Source organism: Zonotrichia leucophrys, chromosome 6 (assembly GCF_028769735.1).
Source record: "Zonotrichia leucophrys gambelii isolate GWCS_2022_RI chromosome 6, RI_Zleu_2.0, whole genome shotgun sequence".
Classification (NCBI taxonomy): domain Eukaryota; kingdom Metazoa; phylum Chordata; class Aves; order Passeriformes; family Passerellidae; genus Zonotrichia; species Zonotrichia leucophrys.
In genome coordinates, this window is record NC_088176.1 from 15,423,908 (window position 1) to 15,446,893 (window position 22,986).

Sequence of the window (22,986 nt, forward strand, 5' to 3'; positions counted from 1 at the left end):
CTATTTTTTCAAGGAAGTGTCCTGTGGCATTCCAAACAGCTGTATTGCTGAGCTTTAATTGTCATATATTCTTAAAAATTAAACTTCTACAAACTTCTGTTGCAGTGCTTTTTTTCTTTTTTTTTTAACTGATCAGTCTAATTTCTGCCTGCAACCACTGTTAAACTGCTAATAAAAGAGTGCAATATGTTAGCCAGCAACTTCTCTTCAGCTCAGAGAAAATAATTCAACAGTTCCTTTTCTCAAGTCACTTCATTCTACATCCCCAGAAATATTTCCATTATATATATTTTTGTATTTATATTCAGTTTAGCATAATAAATACCTCTTTAAGGTGGCTTTTTATTTTAGAGAGAAGAGATAATTGGACCATATACTTGCATTATAAAATAACCAGAAAAGACAGTGTGTGTGCATGTAAGGTGTGTCTTTGCTTAACCTTTTCCAGTACAAGATTTGGGGGTTTTGTATCTAGTTTACATTCCCACAATGCATATCCCAGGATTTCCTTAGCATGTGCAAAGGATGACAAATATCAGTACTTCATACAACTATATTTAATAAGTTATTACAGAAAAAAATAAAGTTCAAACTACAAAGTTTAAGCAGTTGTAAGCAATAGCAGCATTGAGCTCCATGTTTAGTCACAGTACTGCAGTTCCATACAAGCATTAGTCCAAGCCAAAAAGGAAGAAGCCTTGTTAGAATTACTAGCAAAAACAATCTAAGAGAACATGTAATAAAAGATACAGTACATTTAAAATTAGTTGAAAAACAAGTACAGAGATCTTAGCTGTGAATGCTCTAAAAGTTATGTCCATTAGTTTGACAGTAAAATTACAAATATCTAATACTTTATACCCCAACAGAACTACATCCAGGAAAGAAAAAAGAGCAAAAATTATCTCTTGTTAGCACCCTGGTTTTCTACTTACTGATGATCTTTTTGTCATGTAAATTTGAGTGTGTCAGACTTATGTGACCAATGTGATTTCTGACCAGCTACCCATTTGGGGTATAGAGTAGTCACTAACATGAATATAAAATACTCCGTGGTATGATAGAACACTATAGCAGCAGAGATTAAGAAGTTTGTCTGTTTAAAAAAAAGAAAGGAAGGAAAAGAAAAAGGGTTTAGCTGACATCATACAAACCAGCATAAAAGCAACTACATACAAGCCAGATTAAACAAAAGAGACATTTCTACAAATCTGTGACTAATCTTTCACTCATACCTTGCAAGTAGAGATGTCACAATACTGAAATATTAACATGGGAGCTTTTCCCAGTTAAGCGCCTTTTTTTTCTTTTTTTTCTTTTTTTTTTTTTTTTACTACTCTAACAGATAGTGAAATCAGCAAAGTTATTTGCTAACTGCATATTTGCAATACAATTTGTTTTAGCCCATGCCTTGCTAGCAGGCTATAAAATACAAGCATGTCGGCAGAAATATAAGCATAAACTTTGTACCACTTAGCAGGAATTTTTTATTCCCTCTTCATTCCTTAATCTCCTTTGTTTGCAATTTGTGTACATTCCAACCAGTAGTACCTAATTTGAGTCTAAATTTTACTTCACTATTTGATCTAGTCTATACATTACTTACAGAACTGAACACACAGAGGATACACAATAGACCAACTCTGGGCACATTTCTTCCCACAAGTCACGGACGAGCCACTCTAACACTCGAGCAGAAGGTAACTCTAAAAGGTCATCAGCAACTTGTGGAAGCGAGAGTTTTGTCTAGAGAAAGTCATTGTATGCCCTGTTTACGCAACACCAGTCTTAGTCTGGATTGTTTCAGGTGCCAGAACAGTCACTGGCTTCAGGAAGGGGTTTCTTCTGGCTGCATAGGGAAACAAAGGTGATGGAAATGGAGGTGACAAGCGTTTTGATACTGGCCCTTGGTATCGCCAATACAAAAGAAAAAAAGGACAAAGACACAAGAGAGGCAGAGAAGGACGGAGAAAGACAAAGAAGCTGAACGGATGTTCAGACGTGGTGGCAATATGAGTTACTCATTGCTACCAGGGGATGGACAGAGAGTGTTTGCCATTAACTTGGCAGCTGGCACCCACGTGGGGTGGCTGGGTTAGGAAGTGCTGTGGGCACCGACAGTCTGCTCCACGCTGCCACTGAGAAACACATGCAGAGAGGACTCGTGCAGGAAAGGGGCAATTTCGGTAAATAAATAACACGGTGGCAAGATACAATGAAGAATATATATCTTAGGAGGTTCACTCTAAGGCTATTGAAAAGAGAGTTTATTGAGTTAATGACAAGAAAAGTAATGAAGAGTTATGCTGAATGGGCAGGGTCAAAAACCCATTGTTCAATAGATTTAGTTCCTTATAACGGCAATAGTATTTCATCAACACTGGTGGTGTATAAATCTAGACAGCGAACTGGTACTGTGACATCCCTATTATCTCCCTAAATCATTTTGATAAAGGAAAAGGCTTTTCAAAATATCACGTTTTTTCTGCTTCATTCTGTCATTTTATTGCCCAATTCTTTGTTACAATTTTCCAATCACTTTACATAACCAACCATTTTCATCATTGCCACACTATTGTAAACCACATCAGCAAGTTAATACATAAAGCTTTGCATTTCAAAAAACTAGACACTTTAGTAACAATATTACAAAGATTTTAGCTTCAAAAATAACTGAAAATGAAAAAAATAAACTTTTAAAGAATCAGCATCATAAAATTAATTTATTCCAAGTAAAAATACAAAATAATATTAATGACATTGACCAGATATGAAAGTCTCTCCCAGAAACAACTATATTAATGGTTGAGAAAGCACTCCTTAAAGAAAATACGAAATAAAAATGAAAAATATGTAAATATGTTTAATTTTTTTCTTAGCAAAAAATCTTTCTAAAAATAACAATGAAAATTTGTCTCAGTACAAAGGCTACATTACTATTGAAAAAATACCAGCATGAAGAAAAGGTACATATTTGACAGTAGAAAAATGATTTTAGTGAATCACAATGTCTAAAGTCTGCAATGAAAATAAATCTGCAATAAAGATTTATGCCTTTTTTCTTTTCATTTTTCTTTTTTTTTATACAAACAGTACAAACAGTATTGCACATAACAACAAATAGTCGAGGTTAGGTTAGCCTTCAAAAAAATCGACTAGTTCAAGTCTCACATCAGAAAAGGCCACAATAGGACCTGTTGTACCCAGGGGCTTCTTAGTCAAGTTGCAGTTCAGAACTCCATATTTTAAAAAATAACTTTTTTTGAAGGACCCTCTTTTAATATAACATATTAACAACTCAGGGGCACATTCATTTACAAAACAAAAGGGAGCATGTCATAATTTAATAAACTAAAAAAAGTTCTCTTTAAAAAAATACAAACAGAAGAACTCTCACAATTCTGGTCAGTCGTGCATAATCACACTTGATTATAAATATACAAATTAAGGGAAAATATTTTTTCACCTTCTATTCACAACTTTCAGCACCAAATGGAGTTTGTGTTTACACCTGTTCTTTATGATGATTTTGCTTCAGATTTAATCCAACATTATGCTATATTGTACATTTTCCAGCTTCTCTCGCTCTCGCTCTCTTTCTCTCTGGGAGTATTTTTCTACATGAAAGAGGGGTATTTCTTCAAAAAGGTTTACTTCTTTCACATAATTAGGTAGACTTCTGTAGGTTAGCTATGATCTTTAATATTACAGTTATAAAGCTCTAACTTCTTCATTTTCAAAAAAACTCAAATAAGCATGAAAAAAATAAAGTTACCCATCTGTTAAATCATTTTTCTTGCAGAATTAAATTAATATATATTTTTCTGAATAAACTTACTTAGAAAATATCATTTTCTTTCCTATATTTCAAAATTGAGGTATTGCAAAAGATCATGTCAGTCAGAAAGCATGCCTTTTTCTTTAAAAAAAATCATCAGCCAACTGTTGAAAACTGTCTAGATACAAAAAGTAGTGCATAACAAAATGTCTTGTACAGATGAAAAAAAACAGAAAAGACACCTGGGCTGGGAAAAGCAATATCACAAAACCGCCCAGAAGTAACTTCAAAAGGGATAATTATAATAAGCATTTTAAACCAGTAAAAAACTATTTTTTCTTTTTTTTTTCTCCAAAAACAGAAAAAAAATCCTTTCAAAGCCAATACTCGCAACTAAACATCGGGAAAACCAACTTACTAAATTAGACACAAAGAAGGACATCACAACAAACAAAACCCAGAACATTTAAATCTACTATGCGGTGTCATATCCAGTCAGATTGTCCCCAGAACTGCAAAAACAAAGGAGGAAAAAGAAAAAAAAAATAGTGTACACATTCTCACAATCATTAGTATACCAAGTGTGTTTATATTTATATGCTATCTGCAGCCCCATAGTTCATGCTAAAAAAATGTCCACTGTGTTAGCAGGTCTTAATTGTATTCAAGCTTCACAGGATACATCCAGGGATTAGAGAGATAACACCACATCCACAGAGCAGACATCTCATGTTACTTCAATATGCAGACATTTCTTTAGCACCACTTTGTTTCCTAACTTCCTTAAATGTGCCTAGGTTAGTATTTGACAGACTATCTAATCGGTAGTGTATGTACGCCAGCATGAGCTCTTTGGTTTTCTGGACAAGGTCTGCAGCTACGTAAATGATGCAAGCATTAGGAAAGAGATTGTAACTAAGAGCTCATTTCTGTTTATGTACCTGTTATGAACTGTCAAAAATGTGTTAATGTCAGATACAGAGGCTTTAACAGTTAAGTTTGATCACAGTACTAGACATAATCACTTTACTATATAAAATAAATTGCACGATATATAACAGAGCACCGCAAAGTACTTCATCTACCATCCACAAATTTTTTTTTAAGAATATCCTACAGCTAGTTTTTATATTTGTTGTAATATAGGTCATTCTGTAATGGGCTGATCCTAATTTCAGAAGCATTACATTTACTGAGGCATGCCTTCCTCCAGTCAGTAATCAATTTTTTTTGTTACTGAGCATTTTGTAGCCTACGTAAATTCATAATTTGTGCATTGTGGGCAGGTTTTATATTAGACATATATAAAATTTATTGCATGCAGCAACCTGATTAAGTAAACATGCAGTCAAAAAATATTGACCTTCCTTGGAAGCTTTTCTGTATGCTATACTGATCTCCTTTCAGCAGCCATCACTATTTTAATCACATATTCATTTTTAATTGATACCCTAGCCTGAATAGAGTATTATGGTATTAGTAATACCATTTTAATAGCAGCAAAAGCTATTGCAGCATACATTTACATAACACTAAAAGACCTAACAGAACAAAACAAAAAAACCCAACAAAACAGAACAAACAAACAAAAAAAAAAACCCTCAGCAAAATAAAAGAAAAAAGTCTGATCCAGCTTATGAGGTATCATCCTTACAAGTCAAAATCGAGAGCAACTAAAGGCTTATTTTCTTTAAGGGTTATTACTATTCTAAATGACCCAAACTAATGATTGCTGAATATCTGTTTAAGTTTTTGCTACATCTGCCACCTACTCGTGAATATTACCTTTGGTAAGTCATCTGCTAGGGGCAAGTCTAAATTTCTGAAAATAAGTGCATGCTCCAGTTTAAAAATAAAAATAATTATAATTACAATAAAAAAATCTTCATCACATACGCATCAGCCCATGAAGACTGATGAGAATGGCAGTCTACATAATGTCACTAGTGACAAGTCTTGTGTAGGAAATTAAGGTACCAAGCAGATGTTTGTGTGAATCAAAGTGCAAAATCAGTACAGTTACACTCTGCCGGTTTGTATTATACTGGACACTGAGTTCAGTAATGTGACTGTAAATAATAATAATAGTAATAAAAGACCCATATCTTCATTAAAGTCGAGGACGAATGCACAGATTTCCAGAACACTAAGCCCTGAGGCAGCGCTCTCTTTTCACTCAATTTTATTTACTCCAGTACTTCTTGCTGGCTGCGGCCGGGGTTCAGCTCCAGCGGAACGGGACGTGGCGGGGCCGGTCGCCTCCCTCCTTTACCAGTGGTTTGTGGAACTCCCGCCCAGCACGAGAGTGTATGCTGGCCCAGCAGTATTCACAGTAATACTGCAAGCAGGTAACGTTGGCACAAAAGAATGGAGCAAATTTCCCACCACAGCGAGTGCCCTGGCATTCGTCACACATCTGATCATCCAGCACATATGGCTTCACTTCCACCTGCACCAGGGACAAGAAAACAACTGTAAGAATGTTTCATAGTTTTGCTAAGCAACAACACAAACCCCAATATTTTAATTCTTTCTGGCTCTACTGAAGGGTTTCAGCTGATGCAGGATTAATCCAAGAGGCTGGTAGGTAGATTTTCATACCATGCGCTTTACCTGTCAGAAAATCTCAAAGAAGAAGGGTGTGCTTTAGTAATTATTCAACATTCCTTGGAAAAGTTGGGTCTGGAAAAGTACTAAGATGGAAGTACAGTAAAAATCTCCAAGGATTTTCCACTGAGAAAGCTCCAGGAATCGGAATAGAGTAACAAGAGGGGCAGGCCATGAGAATAGGATTTAGGAAGAAAACTTATAAGAAACAAAAGTATATTTCTAAACTTCAGAGGTCTAGTGAGTTTCAGAGGCTTTTTTCCCTCAGAATATTTTTTTGGTCTCTTTATTTTTTCATGATTTGCAAAATGCAGGACCAGACTAATAAGAGATTCAAATTAAACAAAATTAAATGCACTTGTATGAAACACTCTCAATTTTGTGGGCAAAATCACTATCTAAAGATTTTTCGCTCTTGAGGTGCAATAAAATTTCATTGTAGTTCCAACTAGGGCCTTGCCATCAATTACAAACAGTCTGGAGAGCTGCTGACTTTGGTCCTACACTCATTTGTAAACAACTTAGGGCTGGAATGCCTTTTGTTCTTAAAGCATTTGTGCCAAACACAGCAGGACTGATGCACGATTAGGCACTTGCAATAATGCTATTACAGACCTTGAATATGTTCCTATGAATTGTGCCTCCACATTTAAATTGAGTGTTCATTCATTGCAGGGAAATCATGAGTTCATGCATGTCTAATTCTTATGGCTCTCTGATGCTATTTATAAAGTGGTTTAAGTACAGTCAACTGCACTAGAAAAGACAGAAAAAATTGAAGTATACATTTATTATGAATAATTTTGCTGTAACTGTGCAACTGCTAGTTCAGCACAATTTGTATATTGTGAGGAAAACCTGAGTCTAGTAACAATATTTAAATACACAGAGATTTAAAGAAACATAGAATGAGATGCTAAGCTGAAAGACAAGAAACATTCTCCAAGAAAGCTTTATGCTGAATTTACTTCAGCTTATCCTGATCACACTTCAATAAATGTTACTCCTTTGAAGTAAAGCTTCTGTAGTGAGTTGTATTTCTTGCCTAAGGAACAGCTTGGGCTGCCAATCTATTTTTTTTAATTACACCCTGCTACTAGTATTGCATGGAACGAGTCTGAGTAACTGCCATTTTGCATATCAAATGCCGTATCACTAAAATTAGAAGCATCATGTAAAATAAAACAGCGCTGTCTCAAATGAAATTGGAAGAAAGCAGGTCCAATGTCCAGCACAGCTCTAGATCCCCACCTACTCAAATTTCCCAAGCATGAATTGTGAAGGTCTCAAAGAGAGTCTCTTTCTGTCTCCCTCTCTCATCTTTTCTTGCATTGGTTACTAGTGAAATAATTTTATAAAGTTGGCTGTGTAGTTCAGAGATTTGAATCTATTAGACTAAAATATAAGGACTCATTAAGACACTTCTTCAAACTCATGCATAAATCTATTTTTAAAATAGAAAAAAGATAACTAAATAAACTTCAATTATCAGTCCACCAAATGAAAACAAGAATAGACTGATGAAAAAAATTACTAGCTAGTGACCTTTTGTGGCTTTAGCCTAAAGCTTAGAAAGTACCCTCTAGTAAGCACGGCTAATATATAAATCTCAAAGGGTTCAATGTGTGATTAAGACTCCAAAAGTAATCTTCTCAATCTCTCTGTAAGATTTTTCAGAATCTAACGGACAAGAAATGTTTAGGAATAGCCTTGTCTGAGTTAATGTAATATGGTGTAAAGCACCATACACAAATTGCTTGAGGACATATAACTCTATGACCTCCTTGAAACTGACAAAAAGTACAATTCTGATTTGTAAAGACAAAGTCAAAATAGTTTGAACTTTGCAGCTGTGCAGGTTTATAAGCATACTGCACATGATAGACACACCTAGTACTTGTTAAACTGACTTCTGAAGAAACCATTTACACTGGATTAAGGAAAAACAAGCCATTCCTATCAGAAAAATACACAGCAGCAGTCCATGTCATGTGTCCTTTTGAATAATTCTAAATGCAGAGCCCTCAAAACATGGGTGTTGTTTGTATGTATAATCAAGAGGTGAAGACAGAAGGTCTAAAGGAAAAAAAAATTTTTGGAAATTAAGTAATGCTATCTTATAATGTGTTCAAGTCAAATTTCAGTGAATACTGTAACTTCACTCCATATTTGAAAAACCCTTTAGGGATTTCATATGGACTGAAAAAAAGAATCTCATTTCTCACCCTTCTGCCTATCAAGCATCTCTTGGCATTTGGTTTTAGTTAAATAATTCTGAAGACTTTTGAGGTCAGCATTACCTATTTTAATTACAATAAACCTGTGCTTTAAGGACCTCAACTCTAGGCCTACACTACTGACAGAAAATGGCCTAATAATAGCAAAAGTGTCAGAAGCTACACAAGTAGTCACTAAATGAAAAATCACTGATGTACAATGAGCAAACATCTAAAGGAGGAGGAAGAAGCTGGGAAATGCTATGGAATTTGACTTACGGAATTCAAAAGAGAACAAGGACAAATAAACTTACACTCAGCTATTTTCTGAGTTTAGCACTAAACAGCTATTTAAGATGTTTAAAGTATTTTTTCACTCTGCTTCAGATGCTTAAATAAGCTTTTAAAAAATTGACAAATATCATTTAAAGAACAGAACTTAATGTTGAACACAATTCCAATAAAGATTTTTTAAATACCTGTACAGTCTGGCAACCACCACTGTGCTCCATGCCGTTTTACTTACCCGTTTATCAATGTCATTGTGTTGGAGCTGGACAAAGCGAGCACTGATAGCAGCAATGTAGCTCTGCTGATTGGAGAAAGCCACTCTGCCAGCACCTTTGGGGTACTTCAGCTCTGGGTCTGTATCAATGCCAGCATAGCAGACACCTCCATATAAACGGTCCATAATCATTGCCAATTCAACTGCAAGAAGTCAATTGTTAAATATCATAGATTTAACATAAATCATGGTGTTGCATTTGGATTGTTGCATTTTAAAAAGCACCATTTGCCTTATCAGATGTGTCTTCCAAAGTCTAAAATTCCAGAGTGAAACACAGATTCAATCAACTTTACATGAATTATAGTAAAATATAAAGGCAAAAACCAGAATCTGTAAAAAGTTGATGTGGCTGAAGTGTGAAAAAAATGCAGAGTTATGCTGTTAAAATAGGTATCAGATGAACAAGAATTTACAATATTGCATAGTAAAGCTCTAGTCTTGGTAGGCTTTTTAATGCTAGTTTACATGTAAAATCACTTAGGGATATTCCTGTTTTTAGAATCTGATATTTTGCCCTAAGTACTAAGGTTCAAAAGATATCAAAGATGTGTTTCACATTTGAAACAAAAATCTGTGAAACCCACAAAGTTCCTCCAGCTAAAGCAAGCCTACATTATAGATGCAATTTAAAATAGTATTTTGGTAGAACATTATCTTGGTTGTGGATCCTTTGAAATTATTTGTTGCTTCTGTGATATTAACAATAATTCTAAAGAAGTTATAAATATCATTCATAAAATCAGACAGGTTGAATGCATGGCTGGGACACATACAGAAGGAAAGTTAAGGGAAAGAACTGAAGGAAGTAGAAAAGAGGCTGAAGAAAGCAGGGAAGAGCCATGTAAATTGTGCAAGTTGTATGGCCACTGAGCCAAACTCTCTGTAAAACCTCCCAGGCCAACAAATTTGTCAGGTGGCCAATGCAAGAACTGAGACCTGCACAGGCCCTGCCAAGTCAGCCATTTTCTAGTGCTAATGTGTGGAAACACTTTCTGTAGCAAGATGCCATTTAACTACCCAAAATAAAACTTAAACTCACAAATACTAAACATTTAAATTCCCATCATTCTCCCAAAATTCTCATTAGCAAACTGACTGATGTGTATGTGTTTGTATAGATCTGTGTGCAGGGAAGACTGTATGCTAACCTGTCCATGTGCAACAAGCAAACCAATGCCTGACTCATTCTACCCAACCAGGTAATACTTCTGCTCCAAGGAGTAAGGAAAAACTACCAGCATAATGTAGTGATCAATAGATTGTTCTGCTTTCTAGTGATTTGGAATCATCCCTTGGGTAGTGATCTCAAAGTGTCAGTAATGAATAAACATCATGAACAGAATTACAATAGTAGCTCCACTAAGTTACTCTTGCCAATAGAGAAAGAATATATAGGATTCTAGGGTAAGGAAAGCAGACAGTGTTCAAATATCTTAGGGAAAACTTCTGTATCTGACCTTTAAAGCTGCAAACAAGAAGAAATGGAAACTATGTATCTGCTTTGGAGAAGTTACCTATTTAAAGGCATCAGTTTTCAAATGTAATGCATTTCAAATGGATCTGTGACAGGCCAAATGGCATACAGTTTTATAAAGGCACTCATTAGGAATGAGCTAAGGTTTAATTGTTACTATTTACATAATTACGACCTTACAGTTGGGCCTTTTTTTAAGATGGTGAAGAAAGTGAAAGCTGCCAAGAAATGTGGAATGAGAGAAATCTTACTGTCAGCAACGTCTGGGGGATGCTGGTACAGCTTCCCAAAAGATTTAGGATTAGGCAAAATATAAAGTGAGGAGCTGAAGTTCCAGTGGGCTGGAAAGTGGCTGCTGGAGGAAACTGAGCCCTACAAGGAAAGTCTTTCTTCCAGACAGTGACTGAGAGGCCTTGTCTATTACAGTTTCCCAGGATTAGGATTAGGATTTGGGTTGAGAGGACAAGAAAGACAAACCATGCAGCTGCCTTGGAGTGAGGCTGGAAAGGGAGTACAAACAGAAGTGAGGGCTGCCAAAAGATCTGGCTAGGAGAAATGTTTTAAATTGCTTCATGGCTTTGTCGCTGGCTCACCAAAAATGTCAGAATTTAGAAGAAAGAAATTAGGGTTGAGCTGCAATTAGGAGCAGTGCTCAAATAGGGCCTTCATAACAAAATGAGGACTGCCAGGAATCCTGGGCTGGGATAAATCTTTCCTCTGGCCAAAAGCTAAGGACTCTTGTTTATGGCTCTGCAAATAAAAGTGAAGAAAAAGAGCTAAGGGCGAAGAAAAAAAAATTGAGTGAGGAAAGTTACATTAGGAGTAAGTCTGGAAAATGCTCTTCCATGTGAGGCCACCAAGAGACCTGGGCTGGGAGAAATTTTTTTGGGGACAATAGCTGAGAGGTCATGTCCATGGAAAAATTAAGGTAAGGGTTGAATAAAAGGGAAACAGAAATCATAGGGCTGAGGTTGGAATTGGTTTGGAAAGGGTCTGGGAGAAGGGTCTGGTCTTTGTCTTCTAGTCAAAGGAAAAGGAAACCTGTCTGCACCTCAGCAAACAAATCAGAGTTCAGATCAACACAGTCTACATTACAAAAAAATCAGCCAAGTTCCAGGATATTATGCCAAGCTGGGGAAAGCTCTTTCTACTGGCAGTCCTAATTAGTAACCTATTTAAAAGATAAAGAAGTTCACTGTTTGTATTTTGTAAACAAGAAGATACTCCTTGTCTTAGAAAGCAAGTTGTGATCTTTGGAAAACACAGAGTCCATTTTCTGATCTTTTACAGATGCTATTTCTCTTTCCTCATCTTTTCTACTTAATCTGCTTCATGTCCTACATTTTCCTTCTACTCACCAGCTCGGAGAGGCCGTGGAACTCCTCCAACAAAGATTGTTTTTCTTGGATCCAAAGGCTGAGACCCATCCATCACAAAGTCACTGTCACTTAGGTTCCAAGGTCGAATTTGCACCTGTATTAAGGATCATTTTTAACAGAGGAACTTGGCCACTTAATTAAAATTAAGAAAAGCATACCAAATATTCCTATAATTAAAAACAAAATTTGAACTTTTCAAAAGCAGTAAGTTGGTTTTATAAGAACCAAGACAATTAGAGAACACACCTTATCTAAGTATCTGAAAGAAGGGGGCCAACTCACTCATGACCTCTAGAGGCCAGGCTTGAGTTAAATGTCCTACACTCATTAATTCCCTGCCCCCAATCGCCATCACAGGAAGGAACCTGAAAGGGCTTTCAGAACATTTTACCATGTATGTGCAATTACAGTTGCAGTTTGGGATTCCAGCTTTCCTGAAATCACATACAGTGATCCACAAATTTAAAAGCATTGATAGGAGCTGATAAAATTAATTTCTGTGCTTAGATACAAAAGGAATTTGTATAATATGTGAATTCCTATTTCTACTGAGCAGCAAGCAATACAGCTGATAAGAAATCTTTAGATTAAACAGAAAAAACTGCTCAGAAGTTATTTAGATAAAGCTGTTCATCAATCCATTTTTTGATCCATGGAATCACACAAGACTGCTCACTGTGCTGCAATCCTGGGTTGTTCATTCATCTCTGCAAGAGTTTTAATAGTACTTTTAAAAGGTAGCACATTTTTTATCTTATCTTATTTGCCTGCAGTTTTCACCTCATTTCTATATCTCCATGGGCACAAAAAAAGACCAGCATTAAGGAATGTTAGAGATGTGAATAATAAAAACAGGCCGCTGTATGTCTTCTACTCTGCTATAGCTGTCTGCAGTAGTTGAAATTACCCCATAGTTTCTATAAGGTAAATGAAGCCTAAATTATAAATTGATTAGCTATTGAATGCATAAAAAATAATAATAAAAAAAACCTAACAAGATTCAGGGGATATTTGGCGCTATCTGGATCATAATTTGGCAGGGTTAAGTTTCTTCATTTCATCACATAAGGCTTTCTTTTCCCTTAAATCAAATAGATGAAACTTTACCATTCCATTGTTTTACAGCTGTAAAAGGATGCACACTCCTGAAGCATACAAGGAGGACCAAATATAAAAGTTAATTGAACATGGCATTTATCAGAAAAAAGCAAATGTTAAAGCCATGTTATGCTGATACAGGAAGTCAATTCAATGCAACAGCAAGGTCAGAAACAGGAAATGACAAATAATTAACTTATTAACTGAGAAGAGTAACAGCAAATGGGCTAGCAACCAGCAGAAGTGTCATGGCATAAGCTACTTACTGGTTTATCCTTGATTGTGGGACTTGACACACATAGGTAAAGTTTTCCATCTTCTTCCAGACAGGCATCTATCAGAGCTTGTACAGAGCTTTCTTCCTGGAACAGCAGAAAGGCGTAACCTTGAAAAAGATAAGGGCACAAGAAAGAAAAGTAACAGATTAATTTATAGAACATTTTTAAACAAACAAGCCAGAGAAGTGGGTAAAATATACAAATTACAAATACTGTTGAGGTTATCCACAGATATTTGGATTCTTGGCAGAGGAGAAGCAATCCAGCTCCTCCTCTGCTGTTGGTGCAAGACATCACCACAATGCTGCCAATAAATATTGGAATTCTCTGGGGAAAAGGCAACAATGTATTTTGGTGTAAGAAAAGTCACTACAACTTTTCAAAGGGTACAGCAGGGGAAGGATAAGGAGAAAATTAATTTCCCTAATTTAAGAAGCCAACCTAGGAGATCCTTGACCCTGAGCTCCAAGATTCATTACTTTATGGAAAGCAGTGTAAGAACTAAGCTCCTTTGTACATGTCCTATTCTGACATCTAAACAGTGACACAATTTCCATATGAAAGGGTAATTTAGTCCAGTTGGTCTAATTTCAGTTAACCTTGCTGAGAATAAACTGAAAAATTTGGCATGTACACTGTGTCCCACAAACTTGAAACAAGGTTGCCACTTGAAATGCAAGATACACTTGGAACTAAATGAAGTTGTTACAGTTTGGCAAAAGCATTTTTACCAGCCAGTCAGGAAAAAAAAAATCTCTATTCCAATTAATACCAACATTGGCATATCTTCTCCAATGATGGGAACCTTTCTGTGTTACTGAAAGCAGTTTGTAATAAGGATTCAGTGACCTCTTTCTTCAAAACAACATGCTAGATGGAAAGTGTATTAAGGTGCCTGTTCTGCCTTTCTAATAAAAGAAGATCTTGATATTCATACTTGATGTTAAAAACTGGCATTTTGGTACAAATTCCAGGCAGTCACACTGCAGTTTTAGCTTATAGTGCATTATATTTGTATTCTGCCCATCTTTCCTCATGTTATTAACTGAAAATAAGGACTCGTTCACCATTATTATAGCAGAACGTGCATTGTATGTATTAGGCATGTGAGAGAAAATAAACTTACTGGCCCTGCGGACACCATTCAACTTAGCAAGCCACAGCTGGCAGAGTTTGTGAGAAAAGACCTAAAGCAAAAATTTCTCAAGAGTTAAAGATTATCCAGATTCATGCCTGCCATGGCTTACCAGAAAACGCCTGATTGCATTTCACAGCATTCATGAGAAGAGCACGTTTACAAAAAGAAAAGGTTTTCTTTTAGTCTTCTAAATCTAGTAACACCTTCCTTTTACAGCTCCATGGTTGGGCACAGTTTGGTGGAGTAAAAGGAAATCACTGTTTTATAACCCATGGGAGAAGGTAGGAAGAAAGTTTGTTATATTAGAATTTTTATACTCTGTTCCATTCAAGTGATTCATTACAAACACTGTGAGAGTAAAGGTTATCTGGACAGTCTCTAGTTACTCAGTGGTACAGGAATATTTCAGAAAGGTACTAATGGAGTAAAAGGACAGGTCTCTTACTTAATGAAGTCCAGAGCAGACTGAATTTAATCAAGAGTTTTTCTTCAGAATTTCAATTAATTGTGAATTAGTTCAATTTTATCATAATACCTGAAGGGTACCATTTTATGCTCAACTTGTGAATACTCAATGCAATTAATAATTTAAGTTCTTGCATTTGAGAACAACAGTAGATAAATTGTTGTTCAAATGCATCAACCATGAGTTGAATCTTCTGGTACAAAGCCAGCATTTGGCATGCAAATGTTATATAGCCAACAGGGAAGGATTAACCTATTTCTGGTTCTTAGAATCTGGGCTCTTTTCAAACAAAGTGAAATACTGTAATGAAGAGTGAAGAGTTATATATAAGGTAAAGGGTATTTTAATCTCCTTGTCACATGTCTGCATATCATCTACTGTTTTCATATGTAATTGATCTGAAATCCATACTTCCCAAAATTCAGCCCACGTGCAAAATCAGATACAGGAATCATAATCTAGGGGTCACAGGTTTCCAGCTTTATCACACTGAGGCTGGGTGGCAGAATTAGGAGAATGAAGAGAAGAACTTCCTCTTTACAGTGTGCACAGCAAGTCAGGAACATCTTTGGGCAGTCACATGCACTGACTTCATCTCCAAAGGGAAGGACCATTTATGCTTGAAACAAGCTGAACTACCTTGGAAGCACAACTTTCTGCCATTTAGACAGTGTCTTTTCTGATGTTTTTATAAGTTTCAAGATTACAATAAAATCTAGCATCGACCTCAGATTTCTTACAGAAGTATTTCAATATGTAAATCTATCTCATATTATGTAAAAAAAGGATGGCAAAGAAAATTAATGTTCTAGTCTCATTTCTTTAGGGTTATTTTTAGATGGTTGAGATGGCTGCCTCAAAGAAGTAAATTTAAATAGACTTAACATTTTCATGAAATATATATTTCACTTTCTTTTTTTCTTTTTTTTTTTTACTAGATTTTAAAAAATAGTTTTGAACTGAATTATGGTGGTATTTACTAGAACTTTTAGAATAAAGTTGTTTTAAAATCCCACAGGAAAGGAACATTTAGAAACAGTGTGAACCAAATTTCTAAATCAGTTAATGTGATGACAAGGGTCATTGCTCAAAGTCACCTTAGTAATCTTATTAGAAGATGCTTTGAACATGAATAAAACACATTTGAAAATCCAAAGACTAAACTACTATTAAAAATTAAACTCATTTTTGAAAAATAAAAATCCGAGGTGTTAAAAAAACTGCAGACTTTCCTTTAAACATTGCAGTGACATGACTGCATTTTCAAAAAAACTTCAAAGGCTTTAAATACTTAAGAAACCTCAAAATAGAAAAGGCTGTAATCTCACTTAGCTACTGCAGAAGAGTGAAATTATGTATTAGTCAGGGCTGCAAAGATTAATTTCTTTTAGTCAGTCTAATTTTATATGGCAGTGTTTGACCCTGTCAGCTGATTCTTTTCTCTAAAAAACAAAGGTGTATAAGAAATAGGAACAGTCCAGAATCTTACAGAGACTCTTCTATTTCTGCACATTTACATTTTCATGAATACCAGACAAAGCCTGGCTGCTGTGATATGTAAGAAATTCCTCCTATGCCACATTACAGACAGGTATGGGGAAGGGTTTGTTTGATTTTAATTAAAGGACTGTACTCCATATCCTCAGTTACACTGCAAAATAATTGGAGCCTGAATCTTAATAGCAATAAAATGAAGTGTACATATCAAATGGAAGCCAGGAGACATAACAAGAGAAGTCAGCAATGGAGTGGGTCATAGAAAAGAGCTGAATGAAAACTGAGGTTCTGTGTCAGTAGCTTCTGGAAAATAAATTGCACGTCTTCATAACGCCACTTTTAGCACTAAACAGCCCACATCACAAGATCACCAAAAGAATTGAAACACTTAACCCTTACTAATAATGATCTTACCATATCACAAATATTTACTTCTATTTTGCCATAAATATTACAGTGTTTTTCTCCAATTTAAGTGGAAGGAGAAACCCAATCCCCACAGGACCTCTGCTTTCTGGACATGCATTATTTGTGGGACATGGGAGAGGTGCCCCAGTGTTTCCTCAGAAGAAAGGACAGCATTTCTATAGTGCTGTAGGAAATACCTACAGCTAAAGATTTATAAAGTCTTTTCAGTTCCAAAAAAGCAGAAAGATTTTCTAGGCATCATTACTTTACTTTCACCACTTATGGATAAAAAAAGCCCCAAAAGAACAGTATACATATGCCATCTCAGTTTGTCCTGTAGTAAAAATACTCCCACCCACCTGTATTAAAAAAGAAAAGACTGAAATAAATTACTTGGATTTTTTGGTGTTTTTTTAACCAAAAGAATATTCCACAGGCATACTAAAGTCTGTCTTTATCTGGCATTTTACTTCTGAACTAGTGTAAAACATTACACTATAAATTTGCAACAGCAAATTTATAGTGTTGTCTCCTCTTTCAAAGGTCACAGCCATTTTCAACATCAGACTTCAGACTGCAACATGATCTATAGGAGCTATAAATCAGAATTAAAGGATATAAAAGAAAGGCTCTAATATACAATTTGGTTACTGTAGTTGTAAGAGTAGTCACATGGATTTCATATGAGAAAGACTAAATATTTGATGAGGTGGAAGCTATCTTTGTGAAGTTTACTGAGTCAGCAGCATGAAAAATAGCATTCAAATTAGTAAATATAAAAAACCCAAATAAATTCAGAATTGAATTTTTTAAATTTTGATTTTCAAGGGCAATATGCAATGGTGACCACTCGGCTCATGGTCATCATCTGGAGGGGGTCAGGTCTGCTGCTGCTGCTTTTACTCTGAACAGATGGCTCAAGAGACATCTGCTTCCAAGTCTGAACAAAACCTGTTACTCTTCTTTGCAAGAAAACCATCTTCCAGTGCTACTCCAACCAACATTAATGTGGAAAAATTCTACAGAAAGAGAAATGCTCTGCTTGATTTCAGCTTCTATTTCAAGCACAGTATCAGCATTGGGTAAAAAAATTCAGAGGAAGAAAGCACTGGTCCAAAAATCCAGGCTAGCTCGATTTCAGTTATTTTAAATTAAATTTGATATTGGGTTTTACAATAAAAATAGATTTTGCTTTGAATTATATGTTTTTCTTAACAAAGAAAGCAAGCAGCACTTGCTGCTTATCCCAAAATATTTGAGACTGTTGTCAAGAGCTTCAAAGTAAAGTACTTCAATCAAAAGAAAAGACACTCCATGTCATTTGCACAGATGAAGTTAGTAACATATTTTCTGATTTTTGTATGTGTCTAACTCTCCTGTGAGCTGTAGAACATTTCTAAAGGCAGAATGCAGAGCTTCAGCACTGAGCTTTGACTTCCCTTCTCTGTATCAAGTAATCAATTTGTCATTTGCTGCTGTGGTGCTGCTAATAACCATTTGAATGTTCACTCACATGTGGATTGTTTTTAGGTTCCAGTTTGTTCAAATTTATTGTCCTTGTTGACTGAAAGAAAAATATGCAGCTTGAAAAACCCTCAATAACAGAAGGGTTTTTTTTTCAAAACTGGATTATGTTGAACAACAAATTCCTCTCAAAACCAAAGAAAATTCAAAACTGTTTCTGGTGAATAAGAGTATGCATCTCCCTGGGAGATGAGATTAGTATATAAAAAACAAAAATAAAAATACTGGGCTTACCAAATCCTCTAAAAAATGATGTGTTTACCTTTATTAATGAAACAGCCCAGCCTCCACTGCATGCAGCTGACTACTGGTTACACTCTGGTACAATCAGTAGTCAGATGCACTGCAGGTCCCAAAGGCAGGCAGGGTTTGCAGGGGATGGAGCAGCCACAAGCTGCCAAGCACAGCCCTGAGCCAGCTGAGGGGAAGAGCAGCTCTGAGCCCAGAGAGAGGCAGGTGCAGTGCCCTGGGCACCCACAGCCCCTGAAATACTCACACTGCCAGTCCTAACCTCCCGTCTGAGAGGACACAAGTATAACTAGGGGTATTAGCTTTGATAAATTTATGATGTGTGTATTCCAATGATCTTACACCAATTTTAGATTACTGCATCATTATTTTAAGGATAGAATCATTGAAGTGATCCTAGGAACCAGATACATAATTTTATACATGTAATGCCTGTAGGACTTAATTAAAGACTTCAAGTTTTTAATGCATTAAATAATTACAACTGATTGGGGGTGGGAGTAGGGAACAACTTACTTTTTAGATGACCATCATCTAAACAATGAATATGCTGCAGTGGTAGTACAGAGTCTGTCCCTGCACCACCACCTGCAACAATCCTTTCAACATATTTCAATGATTTGAAAGGATGATTTAGTGCTTCCTAAATTATTAGCATAACAAGATAGCAAAAGTTACTACAAAGCAGAAAATAATACTAAGTCCTCAGCTTAAACACTATTCAAAGGACAGCTTTTATCCTGAAGCCCATAATACTTACAGATCAATTCATGTATCTCCATTTATAAAACAAAATAAAATGTGACATTTAATAAAAATAGTATTGGGGAGGGGTGACATGTACAACCCACAGTAAAATCTACTTGGGTTTTAGGAAAGGTTAATGGGAATAAGACAAATACTTAACTCCTTCCATTTGACAAAAGTGGTCTGGCTACTTCTACAGATAAACATGGAAAGCTTTTAATGTACTTAGATATGTTCAAATTATTGAAAAAGGGTTAAATGCTTGCTAAAAATTGTGGATTCTTCTATAGCAACCCAGCAATTCTGAAAGAAAGTAGGATCTGTTGAAAGCTGGGGGAGAATAATCCTGCAATGCTACTTCAGAATCAGATTTGTTCTGCCTAGGTTTGGATGACTCAAAAATACTTTTGTATTTTGCTTCACCAGATGCTTGTTTTCCCCTGGAAAAAGAAGTTGCAAATGGCATCATTTTAGAGAACAGAAATTCTCTTAGATGAAGCAAGCTCCTTGAATGCTCTTAGATACCTGGCACAGCAGTCTCAAAGGCAGACATTAAAAAATCATCATTATCAGTACACCACCTCAAACATTTAGGACAAGAAAGGAAACAGTGTTAAGAGCTTAAAAAAGGGAGACTCAAACAAAAGTCACCAAAAACCTTAAAGAAAATTCTCTGTAAAGCATGCTAAAGTAACTCAGCTACACAAGAGCACAGGAGTGCCTACTGCATTTTGCCACCACATATTTTGTGACTTGCATTGATTTGGGATGATGCTGCCCTGCTGTGGGAAGACACAGGGACTACAAATGACAGACATGGCCTCAGATGTCAGGGGGTACAACGACTGACACTGCACACAGTCCCTGTGTTGGAACATAAACATCTAAAAACCCTTCCAGAATCACTCTCTGTCATACAATGTAATTCTGGATAGGGAATGCCAGTTTCCATTCTAACAAATACTGTCATCTCTGACTTCAGTTTTTTACACACAAAAATTAGCTTGGCATTTCATGCTGGACTGTGCTGGTATCATATTTGATCAGTTAAGCCAAAGCAGGCAGTTTTCTAGAACAGAGTGCTGTATTTGCGCACACCAGACACCTTCTTGTGAATATAACTAATGAAATTGGAATTATGATTCCATATTTACCTTTGGAACTGTTCACTCGCGTTCCTCTGGCAGAAACTACAACTGCCACTGCAGTGGCATTGGAATTAACCATGGAAATGGTCTTCATCCATGAAATCAACATCAGTCAAAAGACTACAACAACAGTGTTCCCATCTAAACAGTACTTGGGAGAGAATCAGAGAGGCTCACACTGTCTGTCCACCAATTGTTTTTAAATTAAAGCATGAGAATCATTTCATGTTTCTTTTTGCAACTTTGCTTACAGTGGTTTCTTTTCATGAGATCTCCCTCACCCTAGTGTCTCATATGGAGCAGTAGGGACAAATGTGCTTAATTTTATCAGATAAAGCATAACAAACTGAAGAACAGGGAAAACACAAAAGGATCAGACTGCTGCATCACACATCTGAATCAGCTGTAAAGCCAAAGCATTCCTCCCATTCCAAACCCATCCTATCTTCAAGCTCTGCCATGCTTCATTTTCCAACTCTAATTCTCATCTCTATCCAAATATCAATCTTTCTAAATGAAAAAATAAAAAGGATTTTTTTTGCATATTTTTTGGCATTTTAAAACACATGGTGCAGTTCTAAGTGATTACTAGAAAAACCATAGTTATCACAAGGAAAAACCAGTAAAGAGTTTTTAAAAAGTTGTTTTAAAGCTAGCAATCTGTTAAAGAAAAAACAACTGAAAAAAATGTTTTTGAAACAGTTGGCACCATCTGTTTAATAAAAAAAAGGAAAGAAAAAAATTACTGTAGTTAGCATAAGCATTGCTTAACTCAGCACACCAGCAAATAAGTGAAAACCCCATCAATTTATATTTAAATAAAACATGAATTATCTGGATTTTGCCAGAGATAAATAGACTGTGACATGGTAATGTGCAGCTACTTCTGACAGCATCCTTTAATTCATATTTCTTTATTTCTCAATGTCTCACAGGTACTCAAAAGATACTTAACCAAAAACCACATTTAATTCCCAAATTCTGGGGTGAAAGCCAAGTAAACACATTATGAACTGGGCATCTGCTTACCCAAGACCAACACATGGCATTTATAATTTTGCCAGTTCAGTCAGTAACATATCCAAACAGATGCCAAAGGAAGTAATCCAAAGGCTTCTCAGGCAATGGGAATGAATTAGCCTTATTCAGAGGCAAAGCATTAAAAACCACCTCATGCATGACACAAACATACAAACACGGTGCTAAGCTTACAATGCACAGGAGGGGTAAAAAGAAATGTTAAGGCAACAATGCAGATGCTCACAGCTAGAAATAGGAGCCTCTTCCACACATTGTCAGCTGTTGGCAGCTTCTCTTGCCCAAGTGCACAATATTCACTTTCAGTGACAAGAGCATCCCTGTTCTCTCAGCAACCTAAATATGGAACTCACTGGCAAGCAAGGTAAGGTAAGTTGTGCTTGATCTACAGAATGATTTTGGGTTTGCTGTTACAATGCCCAAAACTCAAACACTGACAAAGGCTTTCACAAACACTGATCAGTGTATTCTGTGACATCAGGCAAGATTCAGTAAGGGCAACAAACCCCTAGAGTATCTGGGGAAACAGGAAAACCTGGAATATACAGATAGCAATGATGTGCTTGAGGAATATGGTGCAGATACATCTGTGTTGCTGTGCCATCCCCCAAGATCCACAATGGCACTGTTAAGCTCACACTGGGATAAGCCTGGTGTTACTCACCATGCTGGAGACCCCAGCTCAGCATCATTTCACACACAAACATTTCTGTCCATCAGGCCCAGCACTAAATCTGAGCTAATGTGCCCAGGCAGACCTGTGGTGACACCATCCTGCTCAGGATGCCAAATCCAGGCAAACCTTTGTTCAAGCTCAGTGCTGCAGGAATGTTTCTGGACTCCAACTGGTCCCAATGACAGCTTACAATGCCACTGCAGCTAAGCTAATCAAGCCCACCAACGAATAAATTAGCTAATAAGGCTTGCTGGAACTGGCTACACATCTATGGCCTGACTCACTAAACTAACCAGATAAAGCCCTCGGGGGGGTGGTGGGTGTTGGTGGAGGTCACTAGACTGTAAGCAACATTTTAATCTTTCAGATTTCATGCTTGATCAGATTAGCCATGGCTAATGGTTTCTGCAGCCTTCTCTTCCTAGCCCTAAGAATATCAACAGAGTGCTCCTATTACAGGCTGACTGCAGGGAATTCATGTATTGCATCAGCATAGCAAACATTCCAGAATTCAATAAATTATACCAACAAGTAGATACTGAAAATCTGTATTGATGCATTCAGGACTGCAGGGGATGTTGCATCACCTGGATGCAACTGAGGACAGAAAACCCTGATGTGAAGCAGCAGCAGCATCAAACTTCACTGCCTGTGCTGACCCATGGCATCACCTACTGATGTTGTCTGCCCCAAAGCT

At 36.4% G+C, this 22,986-nt stretch overlaps 1 protein-coding gene across 8 annotated transcripts in view; it reads right to left on the minus strand.

The window, feature by feature from the left end:
• Window positions 1–538: 538 nt before the first annotated feature.
• The window catches only part of CPEB3 (cytoplasmic polyadenylation element binding protein 3), a 78,983-nt gene continuing 56,535 nt past the window's right edge, over window positions 539–22,986 (minus strand). For all 8 annotated transcript variants that reach the window (XM_064716105.1, XM_064716104.1, XM_064716100.1 and 5 more), the window contains 4 exons: window positions 13,387–13,505; window positions 12,002–12,116; window positions 9,128–9,309; window positions 539–6,227 (listed from right to left, as the gene is read on the minus strand). In XM_064716105.1, the coding sequence (XP_064572175.1) occupies window positions 6,000–6,227; window positions 9,128–9,309; window positions 12,002–12,116; window positions 13,387–13,505 (644 nt within the window). In that variant the 3' untranslated portion in view covers window positions 539–5,999. The remainder of the gene's footprint in view (window positions 6,228–9,127; window positions 9,310–12,001; window positions 12,117–13,386; window positions 13,506–22,986) is intronic.